General features: G+C 36.0%; 1 protein-coding gene and 2 non-coding genes across 3 annotated transcripts; 2 read left to right on the top strand and 1 right to left on the bottom strand.

Annotated features, from left to right (window-relative positions):
• Positions 1–4589: 4589 nt before the first annotated feature.
• LOC116140369 (uncharacterized mitochondrial protein AtMg00810-like) lies at positions 4590–6166 on the top strand. Its single transcript, XM_031426013.1, has 3 exons — positions 4590–4809; positions 5209–5606; positions 5804–6166. The coding sequence occupies exons 1-3, from the start codon at positions 4590–4592 to the stop codon at positions 6164–6166; spliced, it is 981 nt and encodes a 326-aa protein (XP_031281873.1).
• A 4573-nt stretch (positions 6167–10739) lies between these two features.
• LOC116140388 lies at positions 10740–10846 on the top strand. Its single transcript, XR_004129619.1, has one exon. It is a non-coding gene; the product is annotated as a small nucleolar RNA R71 (small nucleolar RNA).
• Positions 10847–14651: 3805 nt separating this feature from the next.
• On the bottom strand, positions 14652–14758 carry LOC116140387. Its single transcript, XR_004129618.1, has one exon. It is a non-coding gene; the product is annotated as a small nucleolar RNA R71 (small nucleolar RNA).
• Between the last annotated feature and the right edge of the window lie 8223 nt (positions 14759–22981).

Below are 22981 nucleotides of genomic sequence, written 5' to 3'. Positions count from 1 at the left end.
ATGGACGGGCGTCCTTTAAATGGGGATGTCCGTCCGTAGTAAATGGACCTCTATCCATATAATATGGACAGGGGTCCATGTAAGTGAACGACCGTCCATATTTGATGGATGGCCGTTCACTAGGAAAATATTTAATAATGAGTCTAGATTGTTGGTGTGAGTCAACGGACACGTAGGCCGATACACGTTTTCGGTGCAAAAAAGTCAGCGTCGGTAGCTTTATTGTTTATTTATTGCAAGGCATCTCCCAAAGCACGTGGTCATACACGTGGCAAAGTGCTGTCCAGAGATGAAGCAATGATGCATATAAAAGCGGCAGTTGATGCTCGGAAAGAAAGTGGCTCTGACATTGTTGTTATGGCACGGACTTTAGAGGAAGCACTCTGGAGGTCAAGAGCTTTTGCTGATGCTGGGGCTGTTCTTTTCATTGATGCACTAGCTTCAAAAGAAGAGATGAAGGCATTCTGTGAAATCTCTTCTCTAGTTCCAAAAATGGTATGATATGTTTCTCTTGATATAACATGGGGTGAAATCTAATAGTGTTTAGATGATGTTGTTTGCACCCTAGAAGAACTGAATCTTTTGTAATGTAATATAGCGTATAAAAAATCTGTTAGGTCTTACAACAATTATTATCTGAGACAAGGGCGAACAATTTCTTCCTTTTAATTGTCTTTTCCGAAGTTGTAGAGTTCCCAGCATATTACCTGACAAATATCTATTGATTGTTTTGGTGAAAGCAGTGCATATTTTCCCCTGTGCTTTATGTCTCTGCCCACAGTTAATAATAATATACTGTAATTTCCCAAAAAGTGTCAATGTTTTTTTGTCTGTTCTTGGTTGCATTTATTGTGATTAGTAAATGTAATTTAGAGGCCTTAGAATTTTGAGAAGTTGGAACTGCTATTATTTTCTAGATGATAAGACAAATGAGAAAATAATATAGAAAATTTGGAAACACAATTCTGTAAAATGATTTATCTCCAGTTTGGGGCTTGTTGATTTAATGGATTACTTTGTGTGCTGTTTGATTCACACATATTTTTGGGATGCATCTCTATGGGCGGATCATTTAAATTATTATATCTTAACAAGCATATCTGATCATAGTTGCAGTAATATGTTGATGTCATTTGTATGAACTAATTTTATGCTGCTTCATGCTGACTTCAGCTCGTACTGAGGCTATTGATAGGAATCGTTCATCTGAGGAACTGAAAGGTCAGCTTCTACGCAGGTACAGCGGATACTTAGGTTGTCTCAAACAGGAGTTCATGAAGAAGAGGAAAAAAAGGAAGCTGCCTAAAGAAGCCAGACAACAATTGCTCGATTGGTGGAGCAGACATCACAAATGGCCTTACCCATCAGTATCTATATCTACCTTGCCTGTTCTTCATCATAAGGGCCTCTTTCTGTTTCCGTTGAATGTGCTGAACAGTAGAACATTAATGCTTGCTACTTGTCTATTGTAACGTTTTGTATGCTGTCTGACAGATTTGCACCTTCATTTGATTTTTATCTGTTTATTTCCCCTCTCAAAGGAAGAGACTTTTCTTATGATATCATTTAGCTCCATTCAGGAGTATACTAGCAGCCATGAACTAAATTAGACCAGTCATGTGCTACGTGCCTCACCGTGTGCCCTTAGTCAAGTACAATGGCCAAGTTGGTGAAACGGTTTAGCATTTTTTGTGTCAACAAAGCAACGTTATCTATCCACTCCTTTACCCAACTTGTAATGGAGTGGTCTTTGTGTTGAAACAGTGATAATTTGCTGGAAATTTGGTTGAAATTCAGTTGGTTTTTGAATCCGTTTTTGGCGCCAAAGAATTGCTGCTGTCTCCTCTATCTGCCGTGAATGGAGTGGTTGATTTTTAGAGACATGTTTAGGTGCAATCAGCTAAGATTAAGGATGTATTTGTTGTAAACCTTAGTTTTAAATTTAAAATTTGAATTGTCTGTTTTAGTTGGTGTAACAGCAAGCTTTTGGCTGTATAAATTATAATGTTGCATTGTAATGAAAGTAGACTTTCTCTCAACTCAAAATCTTTTTCATATTTTCCTCAGTATTCACTGGCACTACAGTTGGTATCAGAGCCACACTAAAAACCTAAAATCTCTCTTACACTCAATCATCCATCTCAGCTCAAGAACACCTCCCATCTCAGCTTAAGAACATTCTGCTCCAGCCTTCTTGTTTTTCCTGCTTTAGACATCTAAACTGAATCAATGGCTGCTCAATCAGCCTTGATGTCACCTCCAGTGTTTAATGGGGAACATTATCATATATGGGATGTAAAGATGAAAGCTTTTCTCTAGGGTCAGGGGCTGTGGCAGTATGTGGAAGAAAACATGCAGCCACCACCGTTGGGACCAAATCCTACTCTGAATCAGACGCGAATGCATGAGGAAGAAGCTGCCAAAACACCGAGAGCCCTATCCACATCCATGCTACTGTAACAGACTTTGTATTCACAAGGATTATGGCATATGAAACTCCAAAGGAGGCATGGGACAAGTTGAGAGAGGAATATATGGGAAGTAACACAACAAGGAACATGCAGGTGCTAAATTTAAGAAGAGAGTTTGAGATGCAAAGGATGCAAGAATCAGAGAAGGTTAAGGATTATGCTGATAGGTTGATGAGTGTTGTCAACAAAATAAGGCTGCTAGAACTGGAGTTAACAGATAAGAGAGTGGTGGGGAAAGTCTTGGTAAGCTTTCTTGAAAGATTTGAGTCCAAAATCTCCTCTCTTGAAGACTCAAGGGATATGGGGCAGGTTACTCTTACAGAGTTGGTTCATGTGCTGCAAGCACAAGAGTAAAGAAGGCTCTTGAGGCAAGAAGATGTAGGTGAAGGCGCAATGATGGCAACTCACAAAAGCAAATCAATTCAAGGGAACAATATGAGATATGTAGGTGATAAGAAGGGGAAAGAAATGAGCAATGGTCAACGGGGAAAACCAGGTGGGATGAAGGAATATCCACCTTGCTCTCACTGTAAAAGGAAGGGGCATTCTGAGAAAAGATGCTGGTTTAGGCCATATGGAGAGGGTTTGCAAGAACAAAGGAGAGCAACCCCAACAGCAAGCGCAGGTGACAGATGATCAACAACTTGAACAAGGGACAGAACAGCTGTTTGTAGCCTCCTATAGTGCAACACCAACAAGCTATAAAGGCTGTCTGGTTGACAATGGATGTACAAACAATATGACACCACACCTGTAGGATTTTGTCAAATTAAATCCAACACATCGGTCCAGGATCAAGATTGCAAATGGTGACTATGTTGAAGCAAAGGGAAAGGGAGATGTTGCAGTCCAAACCTCTATAAGTACACAACTCATTTCCAATGTACTCTATGCACTCGAAATTAGTCAAAGTTTTTTAAGTGTAGGACAAATGTTAGAAAAGAATTATGTCTTGCATTTTGAGAATCAAATCTGTCAAATTTTAGATAATAAGGGGTGTGAGTTGATGAAAGTTAAAATGGTGGGGAAAAGCTTTCCCATTAAGCTTAAAAGAACTAAAAAGAACAGAAAATAGAGCTTTTAATGTAAGGGTAGATGAGTTTGAGAAATGGCACATGAGACTTGTTCACTTTCATCATCAAGGTCTCAAGGAAATTCAGACAAGAAATTGGTCCAGAATTTGCCCGAAATAGAGGAGAGTAAAACTGTATGTCCAGCTTGTCAACTTGGCAAGTTGAGTAGGTAGTCTTTCCCTGTAAACCAAGCCTAGAGAGCAGCTGAAAAACTCCAGATCATTCATACAGGCGTGTGTGGTCCTATGGAAACCTTGTCATTGAGTGGAAGTAGGTATTCTGTATTGTTTATAGATAATTGGTCCATGATGTGTTGGGTGTATTTTTTGAAGCAAAAAGGAGAGGTTGCTATTGTATTTAAGCAGTTTAAGCAATTGGTGGAAAACCAAACTGGAAAAACTATAAAAATCTTAAGAAGTGATAATGGTACAGATACTTCTCAAGAGTTTGAAGCAAGGAAGCTAGAATTAGGCATCAATACAGTGACCTCTACACTCCACAACAAAATGGAGTCAGTGAGAGGAAGAACATATCAATTATAGAGATGGCAAGGTGTATGGTGGCAGAGAAGAGGTTGCCAAAGAATTTTTGGGCAAAAGCTGTCAACACAGTAGTGTTCCTGCTCAATAGGCTTCCCACAAAAGCCTTAGATAGCAAAACACCTTATGAAGCCTGGTATGGAGTTAAACCAGTAGTAGATAGGCCAAAAGTATTTGGAAGCATATGTTACATTTTGGTTCCAGCAGTAAAAAGATCCAAGCTGGATGAGAAGGCCTTAATTGACATTTTTATTGGTTACAGTAGTCAATCCAGAGCCTATAGAGTGTATGTTCCAGAAACCAAAAAAATTTAGATTTCCAGGGATGTCAAAATAGATGAGGATGGAGTTTGGAATTGGGAAAAAAATAGAGCTGATGTGGAGACAAGACCAAAATGGACAGAAGTTACAAGTGATCAGATTATTGAGGATGATGAGAGTGATATAAAATAAGAACTCTCGGTTAGAGATACCAGACCTTTAGTTGAGGTTTATGAGAGATTTAACATGGCTTCACTTGACCCAACATGTTACTTTGAAGCAACAAAATCAGAGGTTTGGAGAGCTGCCATGAAGGAGGAGCTGGTAATGATTGAGAAGAACCAAACTTGGAACCTGGTTGACAGACCTCAAAACAAAAAAGTAATTCAAGTTAAATGGATTTTCAAGAAGAAACTCAAACCGGATGGCTCAGTCTTTAAGCACAAAGCTAGGCTGGTTGTCAAAGGTTTTGCTCAATAGTATGAAGTTGACTTCCTAGATACTTTGCACCAGTTGCAAGGCGTGACACAATCAGGTTGTTACTTGTAGTGGCATCTTAGTTTGCATGGAAAAATTTTCAGTTAGACATCAAATCAGCCTTCCTCAATGGATGACTGAATGAGGAGATATATATTGAACAGCCGGAAGGGTACAAAATCAAGGGAAAAGAAGATAAAGTTTATCTCCTAAAGAAGGCCTTGTATGGCCTGAAACAGGTATCAAGTGTCTGGTACAGCAGGATCAATGATCGCTTATTGAGTTTGGATTTTGTAAGAAGTCCAAATGAGCACACATTGTATGTTAAGAGAGATTGATGAAGATGTGTTGATTATCTCCTTTTATGTTGATGACCTACTTGTGATAGGGAGCAAACCAACTCAGCTGGAGGAATTCAAGAAATCCATGTTTGATGAGTTTGAGATGACAGATTTAGGTGAAATGGCTTACTTTCTTAGGATGCAGGTTTATCAAAGCTCAGCTGGAATTTTTGTTAAACAAGAGAAGTATGCAATCGAAGTTTTAAGGAAATTCAATATGGAGAATTGCAAATCAGTGGACATTCCATTGGTTCCTAATCAAAAGTTGTCAAAGGATGATGATGTAGAAAGTGTTGATGAAGGGCATTATAGGAGCTTGGTTGGCTGCTTGTTGTACCTAACAGCAACAGGACCTGATATCATGTTTGCTACAAGTTTGTTGTCCAAGTTTATGAATCAGCCCAAGGAAACACACATCAAAGCTGCAAAAAGAGTGCTAAGATATGTAAATTAATTTGTTACTTTAAAAAGGGGTGTTTTAAGATGTTTTCTACTGCAGAGTCATGCATTTATGAGAGTTGATGACAGTATCCCTCATGTAAAGTTTTGCAGCTTTGGTTGTCCAATCGCTGTAAGTATGTTTACCTAATTTTATGTAAGGATTGATTTAGATGATTAACGTTATATATGTGACTATGATAGGGAATAAATATGAGGAAAACAAGGAGAATAGGTCCAGGTCGTAGTGATGCTTCGAATGCACAAGATGTTCCAACTGCACCTAAAGCTCTTAACCCAGCAACTGCTACTTCAAGCGCTCTGGGTTTAGATGTTGTAACATTGGAGCATATGATCCAGGAGGTTGTTAATAGAGCTTTAAGGAGAACCCCATCGAAAAGTACAAGTACTCCGATGACAACAATGACAACCAATGTGGTACCAAGTCAAGCAATAGGGACGAGTACCTCAAAAGCAATGGTTCTTCCAAAGCAGATTGAACCGATTTATGGCCTCTCAAGTAAACATCAGCCTCCAGAATTTAGCGCACTAATGATCCAGTATTAGCAGAACAATGGATCAAGTTGGTGGAGAAAGCTGCTGCTCTATTTAGTCTAAACTTGACTTACACAATCAATTAATCAATATTAAAAATGATCAAGCTATAACATTGATTAAAGATTGAATAAACAACAATGAATGAAACTAAGATTGCATTGAATTGATTAAACAAATAACTTAGATTAAAAATATAGAGTATTCTAATTAGGCTACATAGGATACACTAGATAAGCGGTTAGTTACACATAATTACAAGAAAACAAACCTTAATCTTACCCATAACCATTTAGATCAAGAATTAACAACAAAAATCAAGGTTTTGTTCCTTGGCTCCCAAAAACCCCTACCCAATTTTTTACAAAGTTTGAATACCTAAAAAATGAAATAAGTTTCCCTTTTATAGTTTTTTATAGGTAAGGACATTTTTGTAATTAATATAAGGCAAATCAAGGTTGGAAAATGCGCATATTTTGCATTCTACTTGAACTACGCCTCGGTGTGATTTCTGCCGATTTGTGCTTCGACAAAAACCATTCCACACCGTGGCACAGGATGAATCACGCCGCGGTGTGCACTGGGTTTTGCCGATTTGTGCCACGATGCCATAAATCTATGCCACAACCAACTAGAATTGCGTTGATTTGTGCCATGGCATAAGAAAATTATGTCGCAGTGCAACCTTGAAGTTCCAATTTTTCATCTTCATGTTTTGATTCATTCGCACTCTAATGTGTCCCGATGGTTCGAACATCAGTGCACGTATGAATAATCAATTTTGCATCTAAATTTCTGAAAACACATACAACCCCGTGATTCTTGAAGATAAAGAAACATGCAAGGAATTCCATACAAAATAATGCATTAATCAAACTCACCAAATCACTAAATATATATGCATTTTTGACACTGATCACAACCCCCAACTAGATTATTGCTAGGCCCTAGCAATTAAAGCGATCTAAAATAAAATCTAATCCTAACTAAACTATCTTAAACTAAACCACTTCCATAGGTTTTCATGATTACATTTAGCGTATGCAATAAGCCTTGAAACCCGTAGGTCCCCATAGTGGGCGAGTTATAGTCTCGTGAGGGTTTACAGTGATGTTACCCACAAACATCCTATAAGTCCTAACACGCATATTTACAAGACAAAAATTTCCCAGATTAATCAATAGATGTGTCTCATACATCGCATACACATATAGTCAACAGAATAAGCAATCATTACTCACATCTAAGAACACCCTAAATATCAGTTTCACCTTCATTCTCAACTCTCTCACACTAGTCAATTCCACAATCCACTAATCCTAGCCCTAGAGGTAGTTCCATATGCAACTTCCATAAGGAAAAAATTTTGATCCCATAAATATGAAAACTCTAAAAACATAACTCCATAGGTCTACTTTTCAGATCACTCTCCACTAATATAGAACAAACACACAACTTAAGATCATTAGGATTTAATAAGCTTGTAACATTAGGCTAAGGTATTGGGTTATGAAAGAATGTAAAAGATTCAAGCAATTAAGAGGAATAATCTTACCTTTAAAGAGCATGATCACTTAAAACAACTCATTCTCTCAAACCCTTAAACCTTTATTTTATTGCATCACTCTTCCCAACCACAATCAAATATGTACCCTTTTCATAATTTTTTTTTTTTTTTAATGCTAATTAAAACCAGAATTTTAGGAAGCATGAATAATACCAAATTTCTCTTTTTATCCCTGATAATCACAACACACAACAATCCCCAACCCGTTCTTTCGAACACCTTCAAAATTTTATAACATTACTCTAAGCCACACACCTTTTGACTTTCATAAATTTAGATTAAATCCTCTTAAAAGATATCATAGGTAGGAAAATGTGTTTAAAGGTTATACAGGACAGGTTATTAAGGGATAAAAGAAAGAAAATCAAGGCTAATATATTCAGTATAAGCACAAAGGGGTGACTAAGGATAAAATAATATAGGGTTAGCTTGAAAAGTACAAACTATCCAAAAAGAGCCTAAGTCATTTCATAAATTATGCGTTGTCTAGGATTTTGCCTCAAGTGGCCATCAAATAGGTTCTAGAATTTGGGGGATCTCATAATGTCATAGGAAGATTACACACAAAACATCTCTAAATGCTAGAACTAACGAACCAAACAAACCATATTCCTGAGAGTTTCAAACTACAACAAAAACAACATCCAAAATAATTCCCAAATTAGGGTAAAAGCTAACTTCTTCTAGACTCTACATCTCATTCCAATCTTGTTATATCATAGACATATAAAGTAATCTAGGAAACACAAATTCCCACAAACTAAAAAAAAAAAATTACAGGCATATTTCATAACTTCCCCACCCCAACCTAAATCCTACATTGTCCCCAATGTAGCCATCAAAACAAAGAAGAGGTAAAGGGAAAGAAACAAGTTACCCCCCTTGATTAACAAGTCGTAAAGTACCGAAAGTAACTTCATTGAATGCACATCCTGTAATCAACATGAACATCTATCAACACAAAAAAATGAACACATGGTGTCTTTGGAATAGAATCCATGTTGTCTGTTAATCATCATGAGTTTGTGGAAATGGAAATAAACAAAAAGCAAGAAAGATATGAAATCAACAACTGTAGTAAATAAAGTTTATACAAAAACCAAAAACATAAATGAAAGCAATAAACAAACAATTTAAACAAAACACTTAATGAAATAAAATAATAAAAATAAAACAAACAAAAATAAAACAGGAACATGAATAAAAAACTCGAGTTGCCTCCCAAGAAGCGCTTGTTTAACGTCTAAGCTAGATAGAATGCTCGGTCTTATCGATCAAGGAGGCATCCTCAACTCTACATTAGACGTCCTTGGTATTGTGCCATCAATGGCCTCTAAATACACCTTTGCCTCTCCATCATTAAATTCACTGTCTTCGGCAATCCAAGCTAACTCCAATTTCTCTTCTATCTCATGCTACAAAAAACGAGAAAAAGTAATTGGGTCCAAAGAATCAACAAGAAAACACTCATTAGCTTTAGAAGGTGAAGACAGAGAATTAAAAACTAAAAATTCCACAGTTTGATCAAGAAATGTCATTTTTAGTTTCCCATTCTGAATGTCAATGATTGTCTTTGTTGTGGCAATGAAAGGACGCCCTAGCAAAATAAGCAACTCACTACTATGGTCTGACGTCTCTCTATATCTAACACCACAAAATCTGTAAGAATAATTAGTTTATCACCTTGAACTAAAATATCTTCAACAATACCTCTTGGATAATTCATTGAACGATTGACTAATTGCAAGGTCATTGTTGTAGGTTTTAGTTCTCCCAATCCCAACTACTGATACATTGAATACGACATAAAGTTGATGCTTGCACCCAAATCCAACATGGCTGGCTTTTCCTTTTTATTACCAACAGTAACGTTGATAATAAAATTCCCAGGATCTTTAAATTTAGGTGGTAATCTACTTTGCAACACTGCACTCACTGTCTTAGAAATCAGAACTTTCTCATAAGGCTCATACTTACGCTTTCGTGTGTTCAGCTCCTTGAAAAACTTTGCGTATGCCAGCAAGTTCCTAATCATGTCAAGCAAGGGTAAGTTCACATTAACCTTAGATTAAATATCATAAATGTCAGAAAACGACTTATCCCATTTGCTTTTAGTCAAACGACTCGGAAAAGGCATAGAAGGAACATAGGGCTTAGGTGGAACATATGGAGAATCAATATCTTCACTCTGAATGGGTGCACTCGGTTGCTTCTCCCCAGTTCTGTCTTTCCCTACATGATTAATTAAAGGCTCATTAGTTTTAGAATTAATCTCCTTGTTAATTACCTTACCACTTCATAGAACTGTGATTGCATTTGCTTGCTCAGGTTGGCTTGGTAGTTTCCTAGGAACATGGCCTTGTAATGCTTCTGCTATTTGTCATATTTGAACCTCCATCTTCCTTATGGATGCATCATGCTGTTGGAATCTCTGTTCAAAGTTCTGATTGGTCTTTTGAGACACTTAAATAAAGTTATTTAGTGTTTCTTCCTATAAAGGCTTTTGCTATTGCATATTGTGATCATAAATCCCTTGTTGCTGATTATTTCTCCAAGAAAAATTGGGATGATTTCTTTAACTAGGATTGTAAGTGTTTGAAAAAGGATTATGCGGACTTTGATTGTTAAGAATTCATCATGTTGGCTTGTTCCACAAATTCTGGAAAATTCTCACTAGAAGGACAAACATTAGTCGTATGACCAACATTACCATAAATAGCACATACCACTTTAGAACCTCTCTACCCTTTTCCCTTCATCATGTTGCACATGGTCTTCATTTGCCTGGTCAACTTAGACACTTGCATTGCCAACTCAGTGTTAGCACTTACTTCATAAATTCCTTTTGATTTTCCTCTAACACTTTTCTGCCATGAATTGGCTCCAAGCATCTTATACAACCCGTAAGTCTCTTGTGCAGTCTTTTCGCCCATGGCACTACTTGTAGCATTATCAACTGTGGCTTAACAAGCCTATGTCAGTCCATCATAGAAAAATTGATTCAACAATTCTAAAGGAAATCTATGGTGTGGATATTGAACTAAAAGCAATTTAAAATGTTCCCAGGCTTCATGGAATGGTTCACCTTCAATTTGAGAGAAAGCGGCTATTTTACCTCGTAGTTCAATAGTCTTTGTATGAGAGTAGAATTTACCTATGAACTTGTTGTAAATTGTATCCCAGGTGGTGAGTGAAGTGGTGTCAAAGACATGAACCAACTCTTTGCTATATCCTTCAGCATGTATGGAAAGCATCTCAACTGCAATTGATCTTCATTTAAATTTTTCAAAGGAAAAGTTTGAACAGTTTAGTAAAAATCACGAATGAAAGTTAAAGGATCCTCTGTGGCTATTCCATGAAATGAAGGAGGCATCTAAAAGTGAATGTTCTTCAACTCATAATTCCTTGCGGCGGTACTTATGACTATGCAAGAAGGCGACGTTCCAATGGTAGGACATGCGTACTCCTTCATAGGACGAGGTATGTTGGCCATTTCTTCTTCAAATTCAGAATTTGATTCAAATGAATCTTAAGAAATCTCTGGTTCCCTTCTCTTCCTACCAATCAAATTCACTCTATCAAAGTAAGGAAACACTTCTTCATCCAAAGATTGGCGACCTTGCATTCAAGAACTAACACACCAAAGACAATAGGAACAAAAAGGTAATCCAAATAAAAATAAAACAAAAAAAAAAGTAAAGATCAAAATAACAAAATTAAAGCACAAGTTATCAAAGAAAATTGACTAATTTTCAATTCCCCGACAACGACACCTAAAACTATTAGGATAGTTGCACTAGAGCCAATAATATTAGACTGTTGTAATAATATTATTGAATATCAATAAAGGCATAAATTCTATATCATAGCATTCATTTTTATATTCATATATAAATTGATATATGTCCTTAGAACGGTTGAACTATGATGAGGGAATTAAGTATTTTAAATCTTAATTGTGAGAACCTTATGATCACATATGGTGAGCATTCTAGAACTGTCTGTAGCCCCAGTGTTAATTTGAACAAGGGCATGGATTATACAATAAGGCTATCATAGCGTTGAAGGACTCTACCGAAAGGTAGTGACAGTTCTCACATGTCAAGGTTGTTAGGTAACAACCTGGTACATTGCATGGGTGCTTGTTAATGACAAGTTCACTGGACCAACCTACTAGAGGATTCCACACAAGATGGTAATGCCAGTGTCTGTGGAATATATCCTCTAACAGATGGTGGTGTATGTGATCCTTCGACTTGAGATCACCAAAGCACCGTGTGTAATTATTGATTTAATTTGACACTAGCCTAACATAGTCTTATTTAGGGTTATCAATATGTTAGTCATTGGTTGCATCGAGAAGTACACTATGGCTATGGTAGATCAACAAAGGATTCATCACTCCTGGTTACAGGAGAAATTATCTCACTAAGATATTTGGTTAGGAACTACGACTGCAAAATTTGTGGCCATAATGGAATCAAGTCGATGCTCAAATCCAATTTTATATGGTCATTGATTTGACAACCGAATATAAACATATCAAGGCAAATTTATTTAAGTTGACACTACTTACATACTTCAGACCTTAATTAGATAAAGGATAATAAAATGATTTGAATAGCACGGTAATCATACTGTTAAAAGGTAGCATCTTCGCTGAATCTTTATTTGTTGGGTAATCATGATGCCTTGCTAGAGGCCAATCTTGATTGGTGTACAGAACACTAATTAGTTGATGCTTAATTATGGATCCGGTCACTACCAACATAATAAAGAGCCTATAGGTCACATACATTAAAGGCAGTTTTATTGAGAATAAAGATGGAAGGGTAATTTCATCTTTTAAATGAAATGGGTATTTTGGTAATTTTTCTGTGCAATTAAATTTGTTGAGGTCATTGCCAATGTTCAATATTTATATTGAAATAATTTTAGCTAAATTATAGAGCATGTTAATATTAATTTAAAACATTCATATTAAATGTGTAGTATATATATTTATATTTAATTGAATGAAATATAGATTAAATATATATTAATAAAATACTAAAAGGGAAATAAATATTAATATATTTATTTATTGGTTATTCCAAAAGTGGAGTAAGAATAATCCTATTCCAATTTAGGTTTAGGAATATTCCCCACTATAAAAGAAAGGGTTTAGGAGAAATTAAATATAGTCCATATTTTTCTCCCGAACCAAAACCCTAGCCACCCTCCACATTTTGAGAAAGAATTTCTCTCTCAATTTTTCATTCAACAGCTTGCAAACAGAGTGTCAAGCAAATACGTTGATTGTGGATTAGACATCTAATAATCATATTTTACACTATGATTTTGCATTGAATTTTGATAGGATTTATGATGCTTTTCATACAGTTTGGGCCATAATTGCTACCTAATTCTATTAATTTGTCTTTGCAGGCCTAAACGATGATTTTGAGCATAAATGACAGTTTTGAGCGTAAATTGTGTACCTTGAGCTTGAAAACTCGGAATGACCTGAATTTAGAAGCTTTGGAAAGCTAAGAAGAAGAGCTAAAACTTTCATGTTTTGGATTTTTCCTAATTCTGACTAGACAAGGGTGAAAACTTGGCTTGAAATCGTGAAAAGTACGCCGGAACTAAAGAAAAAACGTCTTTGGACGTGCTTCAGTATTTTTACCATAACTTGAGCTGTAGACCTCAGATTGTGCTGATTCTTGAACGAGATAATTGAAAGGGCTACAATTCATATGTTTAACACTTTTCCAGACTTAGACTCTATCATGCTCAAATTTGGCCTGAAAGTCCTCGCCGCAGCAAGGAAAAAGCTTCGCCGCGGCGAAATCTGCATCAGATGTAAAAATAAAACGACGCGTTCTGGCTTGGTAGGGCTTCATCCTTAAGTGAGAGAGGTATAAATTAGAGCAAAAAGGAAGAGAAAAAGAGCTTGGTTCGTCATTTGGGAGGCAGCTCATGGAAGGAGAAGATTATTGAAGATTTGGGCTTCAAATTAGAGAAGATTTCTCCATCTTTTGCTTATTTTTCAATGATGAATCTTGATTCAGTTGGTTTTTGTTATTTTATTTTGTTTTTGAGTATGAACTGAGTTGTTTAGCTAGGGTTTGACGTGACCTTGATACAATGATTCAAATTTATATGAATTGGTTTACTTTGAGTTTTAATTTCATGATTGAGTGTTTATCTCTTTGCTTAATGACTTTTAGATGCTTGATCACCATTCAAATGTGTGTTGTTCACAATGAGATTGAGAAGTGATTTGTGATTGTGCCTCTTGGGATAAATACCGTAGATTAAGCAAATGCTAGAGATAGGTTTATCGATCTATGAAATCTAGATAGAATTCCATAAAGCTTAAAAGACTTTGAACTATTAATCTTCATTTTATTGGGTGCGGAAGCTTAATAGGGATAAGTAGGGAAATGTAGCCTGAGAAGGTATGTTTTACAACTTAGGGAATTCGATTTTCAATCAAGGAATTAGAACTTGGATAATAGATTCTATGAATTGGGTTAGCGTATCTAGGTGAAATCAACACCCTAGCAATTTTTAGCATTGTTTAATTAGTTAAGTTGTTGGGTTTTGCTTTAATTTCATTATCATTCATTTCTATTTTGTTAATTTGTATTTAGTTTGTTAATTTTCCATCAATCCAATTTATTGTTGCTTCAATTAGGACTTAAACTAGAGAAATCGGTACGTAGTAATACTATCCTCGTGGGAACGATACTCACTCATAACTTTATTACTTTGTGCGACTAGTGCACTTGCTATTTATGCATGTTGTAGTAACAACGCATCAAGTTTTTGGTGCCGTTGCCGGGGATAGTTGATTATTAATATTGATAGTATCTAGTCTAGTGCTAAATTGAAGCTTTTATTTCATTTTTTTTTTTAGTTAATCGTAAATATTGTATAGTCTTAAGTATGAGAAATGACATTACCTCTTTCGTGCAAGGCAACGATGAATCACTATATGAAGCTTGGGAGAGGTACACGGAGTTGTTAAGGAAATGTCCACATAATGGTCTACCGTTTTGGGGACAAGTCCAAACATTTTACAATGGGTTGCTACAAATATTCAAACGATGGTAGATGTGGCAACAGGCAAAGCCTTAAATAACAAGACCCCAGAAGAGGCTTATGAATTGCTTGAGGTGATGACCAACAATGACTACCAAAGACCTAATGAGAGAGCAATGCCGAAGAGAACAATGGGTCTACATGAAGTCGACGTGTTCGACACATTATCTACACAAATTGCATCACTTCAAAGCCAATTGGGAGGTATGAGTGTAAATTCTATTCACTCACCCTTTATAACTTGTGAATTTTTTGCAAGAAACTATGGGAGTGTAGGATGCCAAGATGGAGACCAGTTACTCTTCTCAACAACTGAGCAACTGAATTACATGATTTGTTCACAAAGGCTGCAAAATGACCCATTTTCCAACGCTTACAATCTTGGTTAGGGGAATCACCCAAATTTGTCCTTGAGTAATCAAAGCAGTCAATCAAATCAAAGGACAGTGCCAAACCATCAACCAGTGGTGAATCATCAACCATGTGAGCAAAGAATGTCGAAATTGGAGGATATGTTTGGGAAATTCATGCAAGAAACCACAAGATTTATGAATGAGACTCGCTTAAACTTCAGAAATCAAGGAGTGTCCATTCAAAATTTGGAGGTTCAAGTAGCGCAATTGGTTGAAGAATTAACAGAGAGATCTCAAGGTTCTTTGCTAAGCATAATGGTCACAAATCCTAAAGAACAATTAAATGTCATAACATTGAGAAGAGGTATCGTGTTGGAGCAACCTCACAATGAAGAAAAGTTGGAAGAACATGAAGACAAGATTAATGAAGAGGAAAAGCTCAAAGCAAAAAGGTGTGCAAGATACTTAGGGGAATTTCAACCAAGCAACTCGCCTCGCAAGGAACAATTTGAGGAATTTGGTGTAAATGTGCACAAGTCACAATTGGTGTTGGAAGAGACTCCAAACATTGGACTAAACCAATCACCATCTCATCTCAAGTACGCATATACGAATTTGAAGTTCCAAAAAGATGCTTATGAGAATGTTCGAAATTCCAAAGGAAATACCAAAAGGTGGCAATGGGAAGTGAAGCACCCCACAAGGATCCGGATTGACGAAGGACCATGGGAAAGTCGAGCTTCCGACTATAAACAAGCGCTTCTTGGGAGGCAATCCAAGTGTTTTAATTTGTTTGTTGTTTTGAATTTGTTTAGTTTTCTGATGATTTAGAATGATTTTGATTTTGTGCTTTTTGGTGTTTTAGGTAAATTATCGAATTAAGGCGAGAAGCGGGAAATTTCTAGTTTTCGCTGTGGCAAAACTTTTTCTTTACTGCAGCGATGTACATTTTGCAAGAAAAGGAATTTGAAAAGTTCCAGACTTCGTCGCGGCGAAGTTTGTTCTTCGCTGAGGTGATGTACTCTCTGGAATTTTTCACCGCAGCGAACAATTTGCTTTGCCACGGCATAAACGGTATCATGGAGTTGTGCTAAGGAAATTTCACCACGGCGAAGTATGTTTTTCGCCGTAGCGATGTTTACACTAGAATTTTTCGCCGCGGCGAGAAAATTTGCTTTGTCGCGGCATCGAATGGGTTTGCAATTGAATGAAGAACTTCGCCGTGGTGAATTTTACTATTCACCACGGCGAAGTCTGTTTCCCATATATACTCCAGTCATTTTTCAATTTTTTGGAAAAACTTTCAAAGAACATCTAAGAGCCAAACACTTCCACCTTCAATCCAAAGAGTTTTCATTGAATTTTCTTCCCACCATTCCACTCCCTTACCTCTTTAAACAATCATGCACCTTTCAATTGCCCTGGTTTAAACCATTTTGAAGAAATTTTTAGCAACCCTTAGGTTTTGAAAATTTGGAGCTTTCTTAATGAAATTGGAGCAATTGAAGGTTGGAAAGCTTAGGCTTGGTAAGGTTAAGAGTTTTTGTGCAATTTATTTGTTCACTTTCAATTGTGGATCTGTTTTTGCTGAAAAATTGCTTGAATTTGCTAATTGTGGATGTTGTTTGAGAAGTTGAGGATTGAGTTGATTGTGGAGTGTAGAAATTGTTGATTTTGATTTAATTTGGTGTTGAGGAAGTTGGGTTTGTTGTGTTGAAGTTCTTTTAGCAAATTTGAGAGTTGTGTGAAGAGGAAGAAGTAGAACAAGATTGAAGCCTGAAACACTTTTCTTTTTAGTTTTTGTTTTTATTTCTTTATGTTTTGTAAGTAGGAACTCATGTTGATTTCCTAGTTTTAAGCTCTTTATTTGTTTTTGTTTAGATTTTAGGTTTAGTTCAATAAGGTTGAGATCTTATTAATCGGTGAGGGTGTCTAACACATTTGGCACCATAGATTTTCAATTGATTGACAGATGATGATGATGAGGAAGCCAAGGAATGGATGCCAAGATTTTGCACAAAAATCGGCCTTTACGGATTAATTAGGGGAGTATCTCGTAACCTTTACTTTTGTTTTTCTATTCCTTGATGTGCATGATGTGACATTGGGGACAATGTCATTTTAAGTTTGGGGGTAGGAAAATTTTGAGAATTTGTTTGTGTGTTTCTTTTGTTGTAAGTTCTTTTATTGTTATTTGTTTGGTGTGTGTTGTGTTGTTGTTGCCTAGATGAATTGCATAAGTCTATGATGAAACTAGAATTGTTGGGATATTATTTTTGGAAAATGTTAAACATTGCTTCAAGTTTAGGTTGGTTGACTTGATTTAGCTTGAGGTTCGTTGAGTGGTTCAACCACCATTTTCACTCTTTCGACATGCTTAGAAACATTTTATGTGGTTAGGTGAAGTCTTGATAATGTTGGTGGACTCTAGAACCTAGTTAAGAAGTGCTTGAGGCGAAATTCTAGGATTAGACATTGTTGAGGAAATGATTTAGACATTTTTCGGAATGTTTGACCCTTTCCAGCCGACCCATGAATGAATCTTTCCCTAGTCACCCATTTGAGCCTTATGAGATTATCATTGCCTTATTTTCCTTCCAAACCAAAAATTGTCCATTCCCTATACCCTAAACACTTTATCCTACCCTTTAGGAGAATTATGGACCTAATGTATGACACAAAAGAGCTTTGAGAGGTGTGTGAATAACTGATAGAGCAAATCTTAAGTTTGGGGGTTGCAAAAAGGGCAGGAAGAAGGGGCAATAGACCTCAATGGTGTTGTAATTATTTGTAATTTCAAAAAAAAAATAAATAAATAAATAAGAAGAAGAAGAAGAAAGAATTTCTTTAGTTCAATTCAAAATAAAAAAATAAAATAAAAAAATAAGAGAAATGCATAAGTTTGAGGGTTATAAAATGGTTGACACTTTGATTGGTGGTTGAGAAAGAAAGTGGAGATTGATGTAGCTCTTAGTGTTTGCATGAGGAAAACCGAGTTCTCTTACTTTGTTTATCTTCTCATTTTCCTTGGAGCCCACTACCCAAGTCTAACGTTACAAGCTTGCAAAGACCTTTTGATTCTTAGCAATGTCTAGCCCACATTAGTGGAGAGTAGTTCGATACTTAGGCTTATGGAGTCTACCACCATTTGATAAACTTTACATTTCTGCATAAAATAATCCGAGAAGTTGGAAGGTGGACTGAAGTAGGGATTACCTACTCAGGGGACCGATAGATAAAGATGGTCAATTCAATTTATGACTTCTTGGAGTGTTGAGCTTTTTTTTTTTTTTTTTTTTTTTTTTTTTTGGTAATAAGTTATCAACAATTTTTTAGACTTGCATTGTAATTCAATCTAGGTATTTATCTTTCTTTTTGTTTTGATTTTTATTCCTTTTTGCTGAGGGTGAGCAAATCTTAAGTGGGGTATTTGATAATCATATTTTACACTATGATTTTGCATTGAATTTTGATAGGATTTGGATACTTTTCATACAATTTGGGCCATAATTGCTACCTAATTCTATTAATTTGTCTTTGCAGGCCTAAACGATGATTTTGAGCAAAATGACAGTTTTGAGCGTAAATTGTGTAACTTGAGCTTGAAACCTTAGAATGACCTGAATTTAGAAGCTTTGGAAAGCTAAGAAGAAGAGCTACAACTTTCATGTTTTGGATTTTTCCTAATTCTGACTAGACAAGGGTGAAAACTTGGCTGAAGTCGTGAAAAGTACGCTGGAACTGAAGAAAAAACGTCTTGGACGTGCATCAGTATTTCTACCATAACTTGAGTTGTAGACCTCAAATGTGCTGATTCTGATGAGATATGAAGGGCTACAATTCATATGTAACACTTTTCCAGACTTAGACTCTATCATGCTCAATTTGGCCTGAAAGTCTCCGTCGTAGCAAGGAAAAAGCTTCACCGCGGGGAAACCTGCATCAGATGTAAAAATAAAACGACGCGTTCTGGCTTGGTAGGGCTTCATCCTTAAGTGAGAGAGGTATAATTAGAGCAAAAGGAAGAGAAAAAGAGCTGTTCGTCATTTGGGAGGCTAGTCATGGAAGGAGAAGATTATTGAAGATTTGGGCTTCAAATTAGAGAAGATTTCTCCATCTTTTGCTTGTTTTTCAATGATGAATCTTGATCCAGTTTGTTTTTGTTATTTTATTTCGTTTTTGAGTATGAACTAAGTTGTTTAGCTAGGGTTTGATGTAACCTTGATACAATGATTCAAATTTATATGAATTGATTTACTTTGAGTTTTAATTTCATGATTGAGTGTTTATCTCTTTGCTTAATGACTTTTAGATGCTTGATCACCATTCAAATGTGTGTTGTTCACAATGAGACTGAGAAGTGATTTGTGATTGTGCCTCTTGGGATAAATACCGTAGATTAAGCAAATGCTAGAGATAGGTTTATCGATCTATGAAATCTAGATAGAATTCCATAAAGCTTAAAAGACTTTGAACTATTAATCTTCATTTTATTGGGTGCGGAAGCTTAATAGGGATAAGTAGGGAAATGTAGCCTGAGAAGGTATGTTTTACAACTTAGGGAATTCGATTTTCAATCAAGGAATTAGAACTTGGATAATAGATTCTATGAATTGGGTTAGCGTATCTAGGTGAAATCAACACCCTAGCAATTTTTAGCATTGTTTAATTAGTTAAGTTGTTGGGTTTTGCTTTAATTTCATTATCATTCATTTCTATTTTGTTAATTTGTATTTAGTTTGTTAATTTTCCATCAATCCAATTTATTGTTGCTTCAATTAGGACTTAAACTAGAAAAATCGGTACTTAGTAACACTATCCTGGTGGGAACGATACTCACTCATCACTTTATTACTTTGTGCGATTAGTGCACTTACTGTTTATGCATGTTGTAGTAACAACGCATCAACATCCTTGCTTTTTTGTGGACTTAATTGGAGCGATTCTATCTTGAATCGGTTGGCGAAAAGAAATAAAAAATAATCTGAAGGGGCCTTCAAACGCAAGTAACTAATTAAACCTTGTATGGGTTAATTTGGGTTCTTAATGGGTTGTACTATATCAGTCCTGATTTTGAATTGGGTTTAATTGAATAAAGTGAAGCAAATAAAGTGAACAAAAATAATCAACTAACTAATAATTCTAAAATAACAGTAAAATAACTAAAATTAACGATTAAAGTAAAGATGCTAATAAAACAGATGAGAATCAAATGGACTAAGGTCTAGGTATCCAATTTCACCGTATTTATCCTACTCTATGCCAATAATCTAACTATTGCTTTCTCAATTCACATCCTTGGGTCGATACTCACTTAATTAAGGTGTTAATGTAGGGCGTTCGGGATTAACCTAGTGTTTTCATCACTAACTAGCTAGGGCGTGTAGCCTAGTCTAATTACTAACAACCCATTAAGACCACGAGTACCAGAGTTCACAAACCAATTTATATTTGTCAAAGCATATGTACAGACACAAACCATTCAATCACAAGAGCTATTCAAGATTAGCTAGGGCGTATAGTCTAACCTTGATTCACACAATCAATTAATCAACATTAAAGATGATCAAACAATAACATCAATTAAAGATTGAATAAACGACAATGAATGAAACTAAGATTGCATTGAATTGATTAAACAAGTAACTTAGATTAAAAACATAGAGTATTCTAATTAGGCTACATTGGATACGCTAGATAAGGGTTTAGTTGCACAATTACAAGAAAACAAACCTCAATCTTACCCATAACCATTTGGATCAAGAATTAACAACAAAAATCAAGGTTTTGTTCCTTGCCTCTCAAAAACCCCTTCTTCAAGTTAGCCAATTGTTTACCAAGTTTTGAAAACCTAAAAAATGAAATAAGTTGCCTTTTTATAGTTTATTACAAGGGAATTTTGTAATTAATATAAGGAATAAATCTGGGTCAGAAAATGTGCATATTTTGCATTCTACTTGAACTGCACCTCAGCGCGATTTCCGCCGATTTGTGCTTCGACAAAAACGATTCCATGCCACAGCATACGCTGGGTTTCGCCGATTTGTGCTGCAGCACCATAAATCTATGTTGCGACACAACTAGAATTGCGTCGATTTGTGTCACGATGCAACCTCGAAGTTCCAATTTTTCTTCTTCATGTCTTGATTCATTCACACTCTAATGTGTCTCGATGGTCCAAACATCAGCGCACGTAAGAATCATGAATTTTGCACCTGAATTCCTGAAAACACATACAGACCCATGATTCTTGAAGTTAAAGAAACATGCAAGGAATTTCATACAATATAATGCATTAAACCATGAATTCCCTATAATCAACTTACCAAATCACTAAATATATATGCATTTCTAGCACTCATCAATGGTCCCAAGGGTCGCCTTTGTCATCGAACTTCGTATCCGGTGCTTTAAAGTTTGCGGGCAAAAGGGCATTCTACTCTTCTTCCAAAAATGGGGCATCGACTATCACAACTGTGGGTTGTCTCGTTGCTTTTTTAGATTGTCGAGCATCCTTTGTGCTATAAATCAATGAGCAGGAGCAACGAAAAATAAAAAATTATTGCCCATCAATTACTTTGATTACGCCAAGATCTGGGTGAATGAATTATTCTCTTTAACACAGCTTGCACTTGTATAGTGCATGTGTTAAAACCCTATTCCTATAAGAAATAGACATGGACTCCAACCCTAATCCACCCTTGTATCCAAACACCCTCATTATGGTATTTTATTTTTAATTAATTATTATTATTATTAAAATCAATTAATATATATATGAAATATATTAACATTTAATTAATAGTAATAATTCGTTTAAATATATGCATACTTATATTTAAATATTTAATTTTAATATTAAATTAAACATAAGCAACAACCTCAGCAAATTTAATTGCACTATGAGATTACCAAAATACCATTTCGTCTTAAGAGACGAAAATACTCCTTGCATAAACTGATTCTTAAATTATCTTCTAAGTGTGTGACCCATAAGCTCCTCATCATATCAGTAGTGAGTATGATCGCGATTAACACCAATTAATCATTTCACTACACACAGACCAAGATTGGCCCCTAGCAAGGCATCATGGTCACTTGATAGATTGAGATTCAGCAAAATAGCTACCTATCAACGATATGGTTACCGTGCAATTAAATTCTTTCATCATTTGTTATCTGATCGAGACTAAGGTATAGAAATAGAATAGTGTCAACCTCAGTTATTCTTGATGTGTTTGTATTCAGTTACTAGACCAATAACTGAAATAATAAATTGGATTGAGCAACAACTCAATCCCACTGTGGCCACAACTTTAGTGTCATTGTCATATACTGAATCGGGCCTTAGATAACTTCTCCCGTACTCGGGAGTGATGAATCCTTTGTCGATCCACCATAGTCTTGATATACTCCTCGATTTAGCCAATCACTACCGTATTGATAGCTTTAAATAAAACTACATTAGGCTAGTGTCAAACTACGCCAATCGGTGCACAAGGCGCTCAGGTGATCTCAAGTCTAAGGATCACACGCACCACCATTCGTTAGAGGATTTATTCCATAGGCATTGGGGTTACCATCTATATGGAATCCTTTGGTTGGTTAGTCTAGTGAACTTGCCTATAGCAAGCACCCATATGTTGCACCAGGTTGTCGGCAAACAACCTTGATGAGTGAGATCAGTCAATCCCTTTCCATTGGGTTGTTCAATACTATGATAGTCTTACCATATTATCTGTGTCGATGGTCAGAATAATACTTGGGCTGCAGACATTTCTAGAATGGCCACTATATATGATCATAGGGTTCTCACCA

The sequence above is a fragment of the Pistacia vera genome, unplaced genomic scaffold (assembly GCF_008641045.1).
Source record: "Pistacia vera cultivar Batoury unplaced genomic scaffold, PisVer_v2 Contig371, whole genome shotgun sequence".
Lineage (NCBI taxonomy): Eukaryota > Viridiplantae > Streptophyta > Magnoliopsida > Sapindales > Anacardiaceae > Pistacia > Pistacia vera.
The sequence above is the reverse complement of the archived record's forward strand: the minus strand, read 5'-3'. Positions and strand labels throughout refer to the sequence as shown.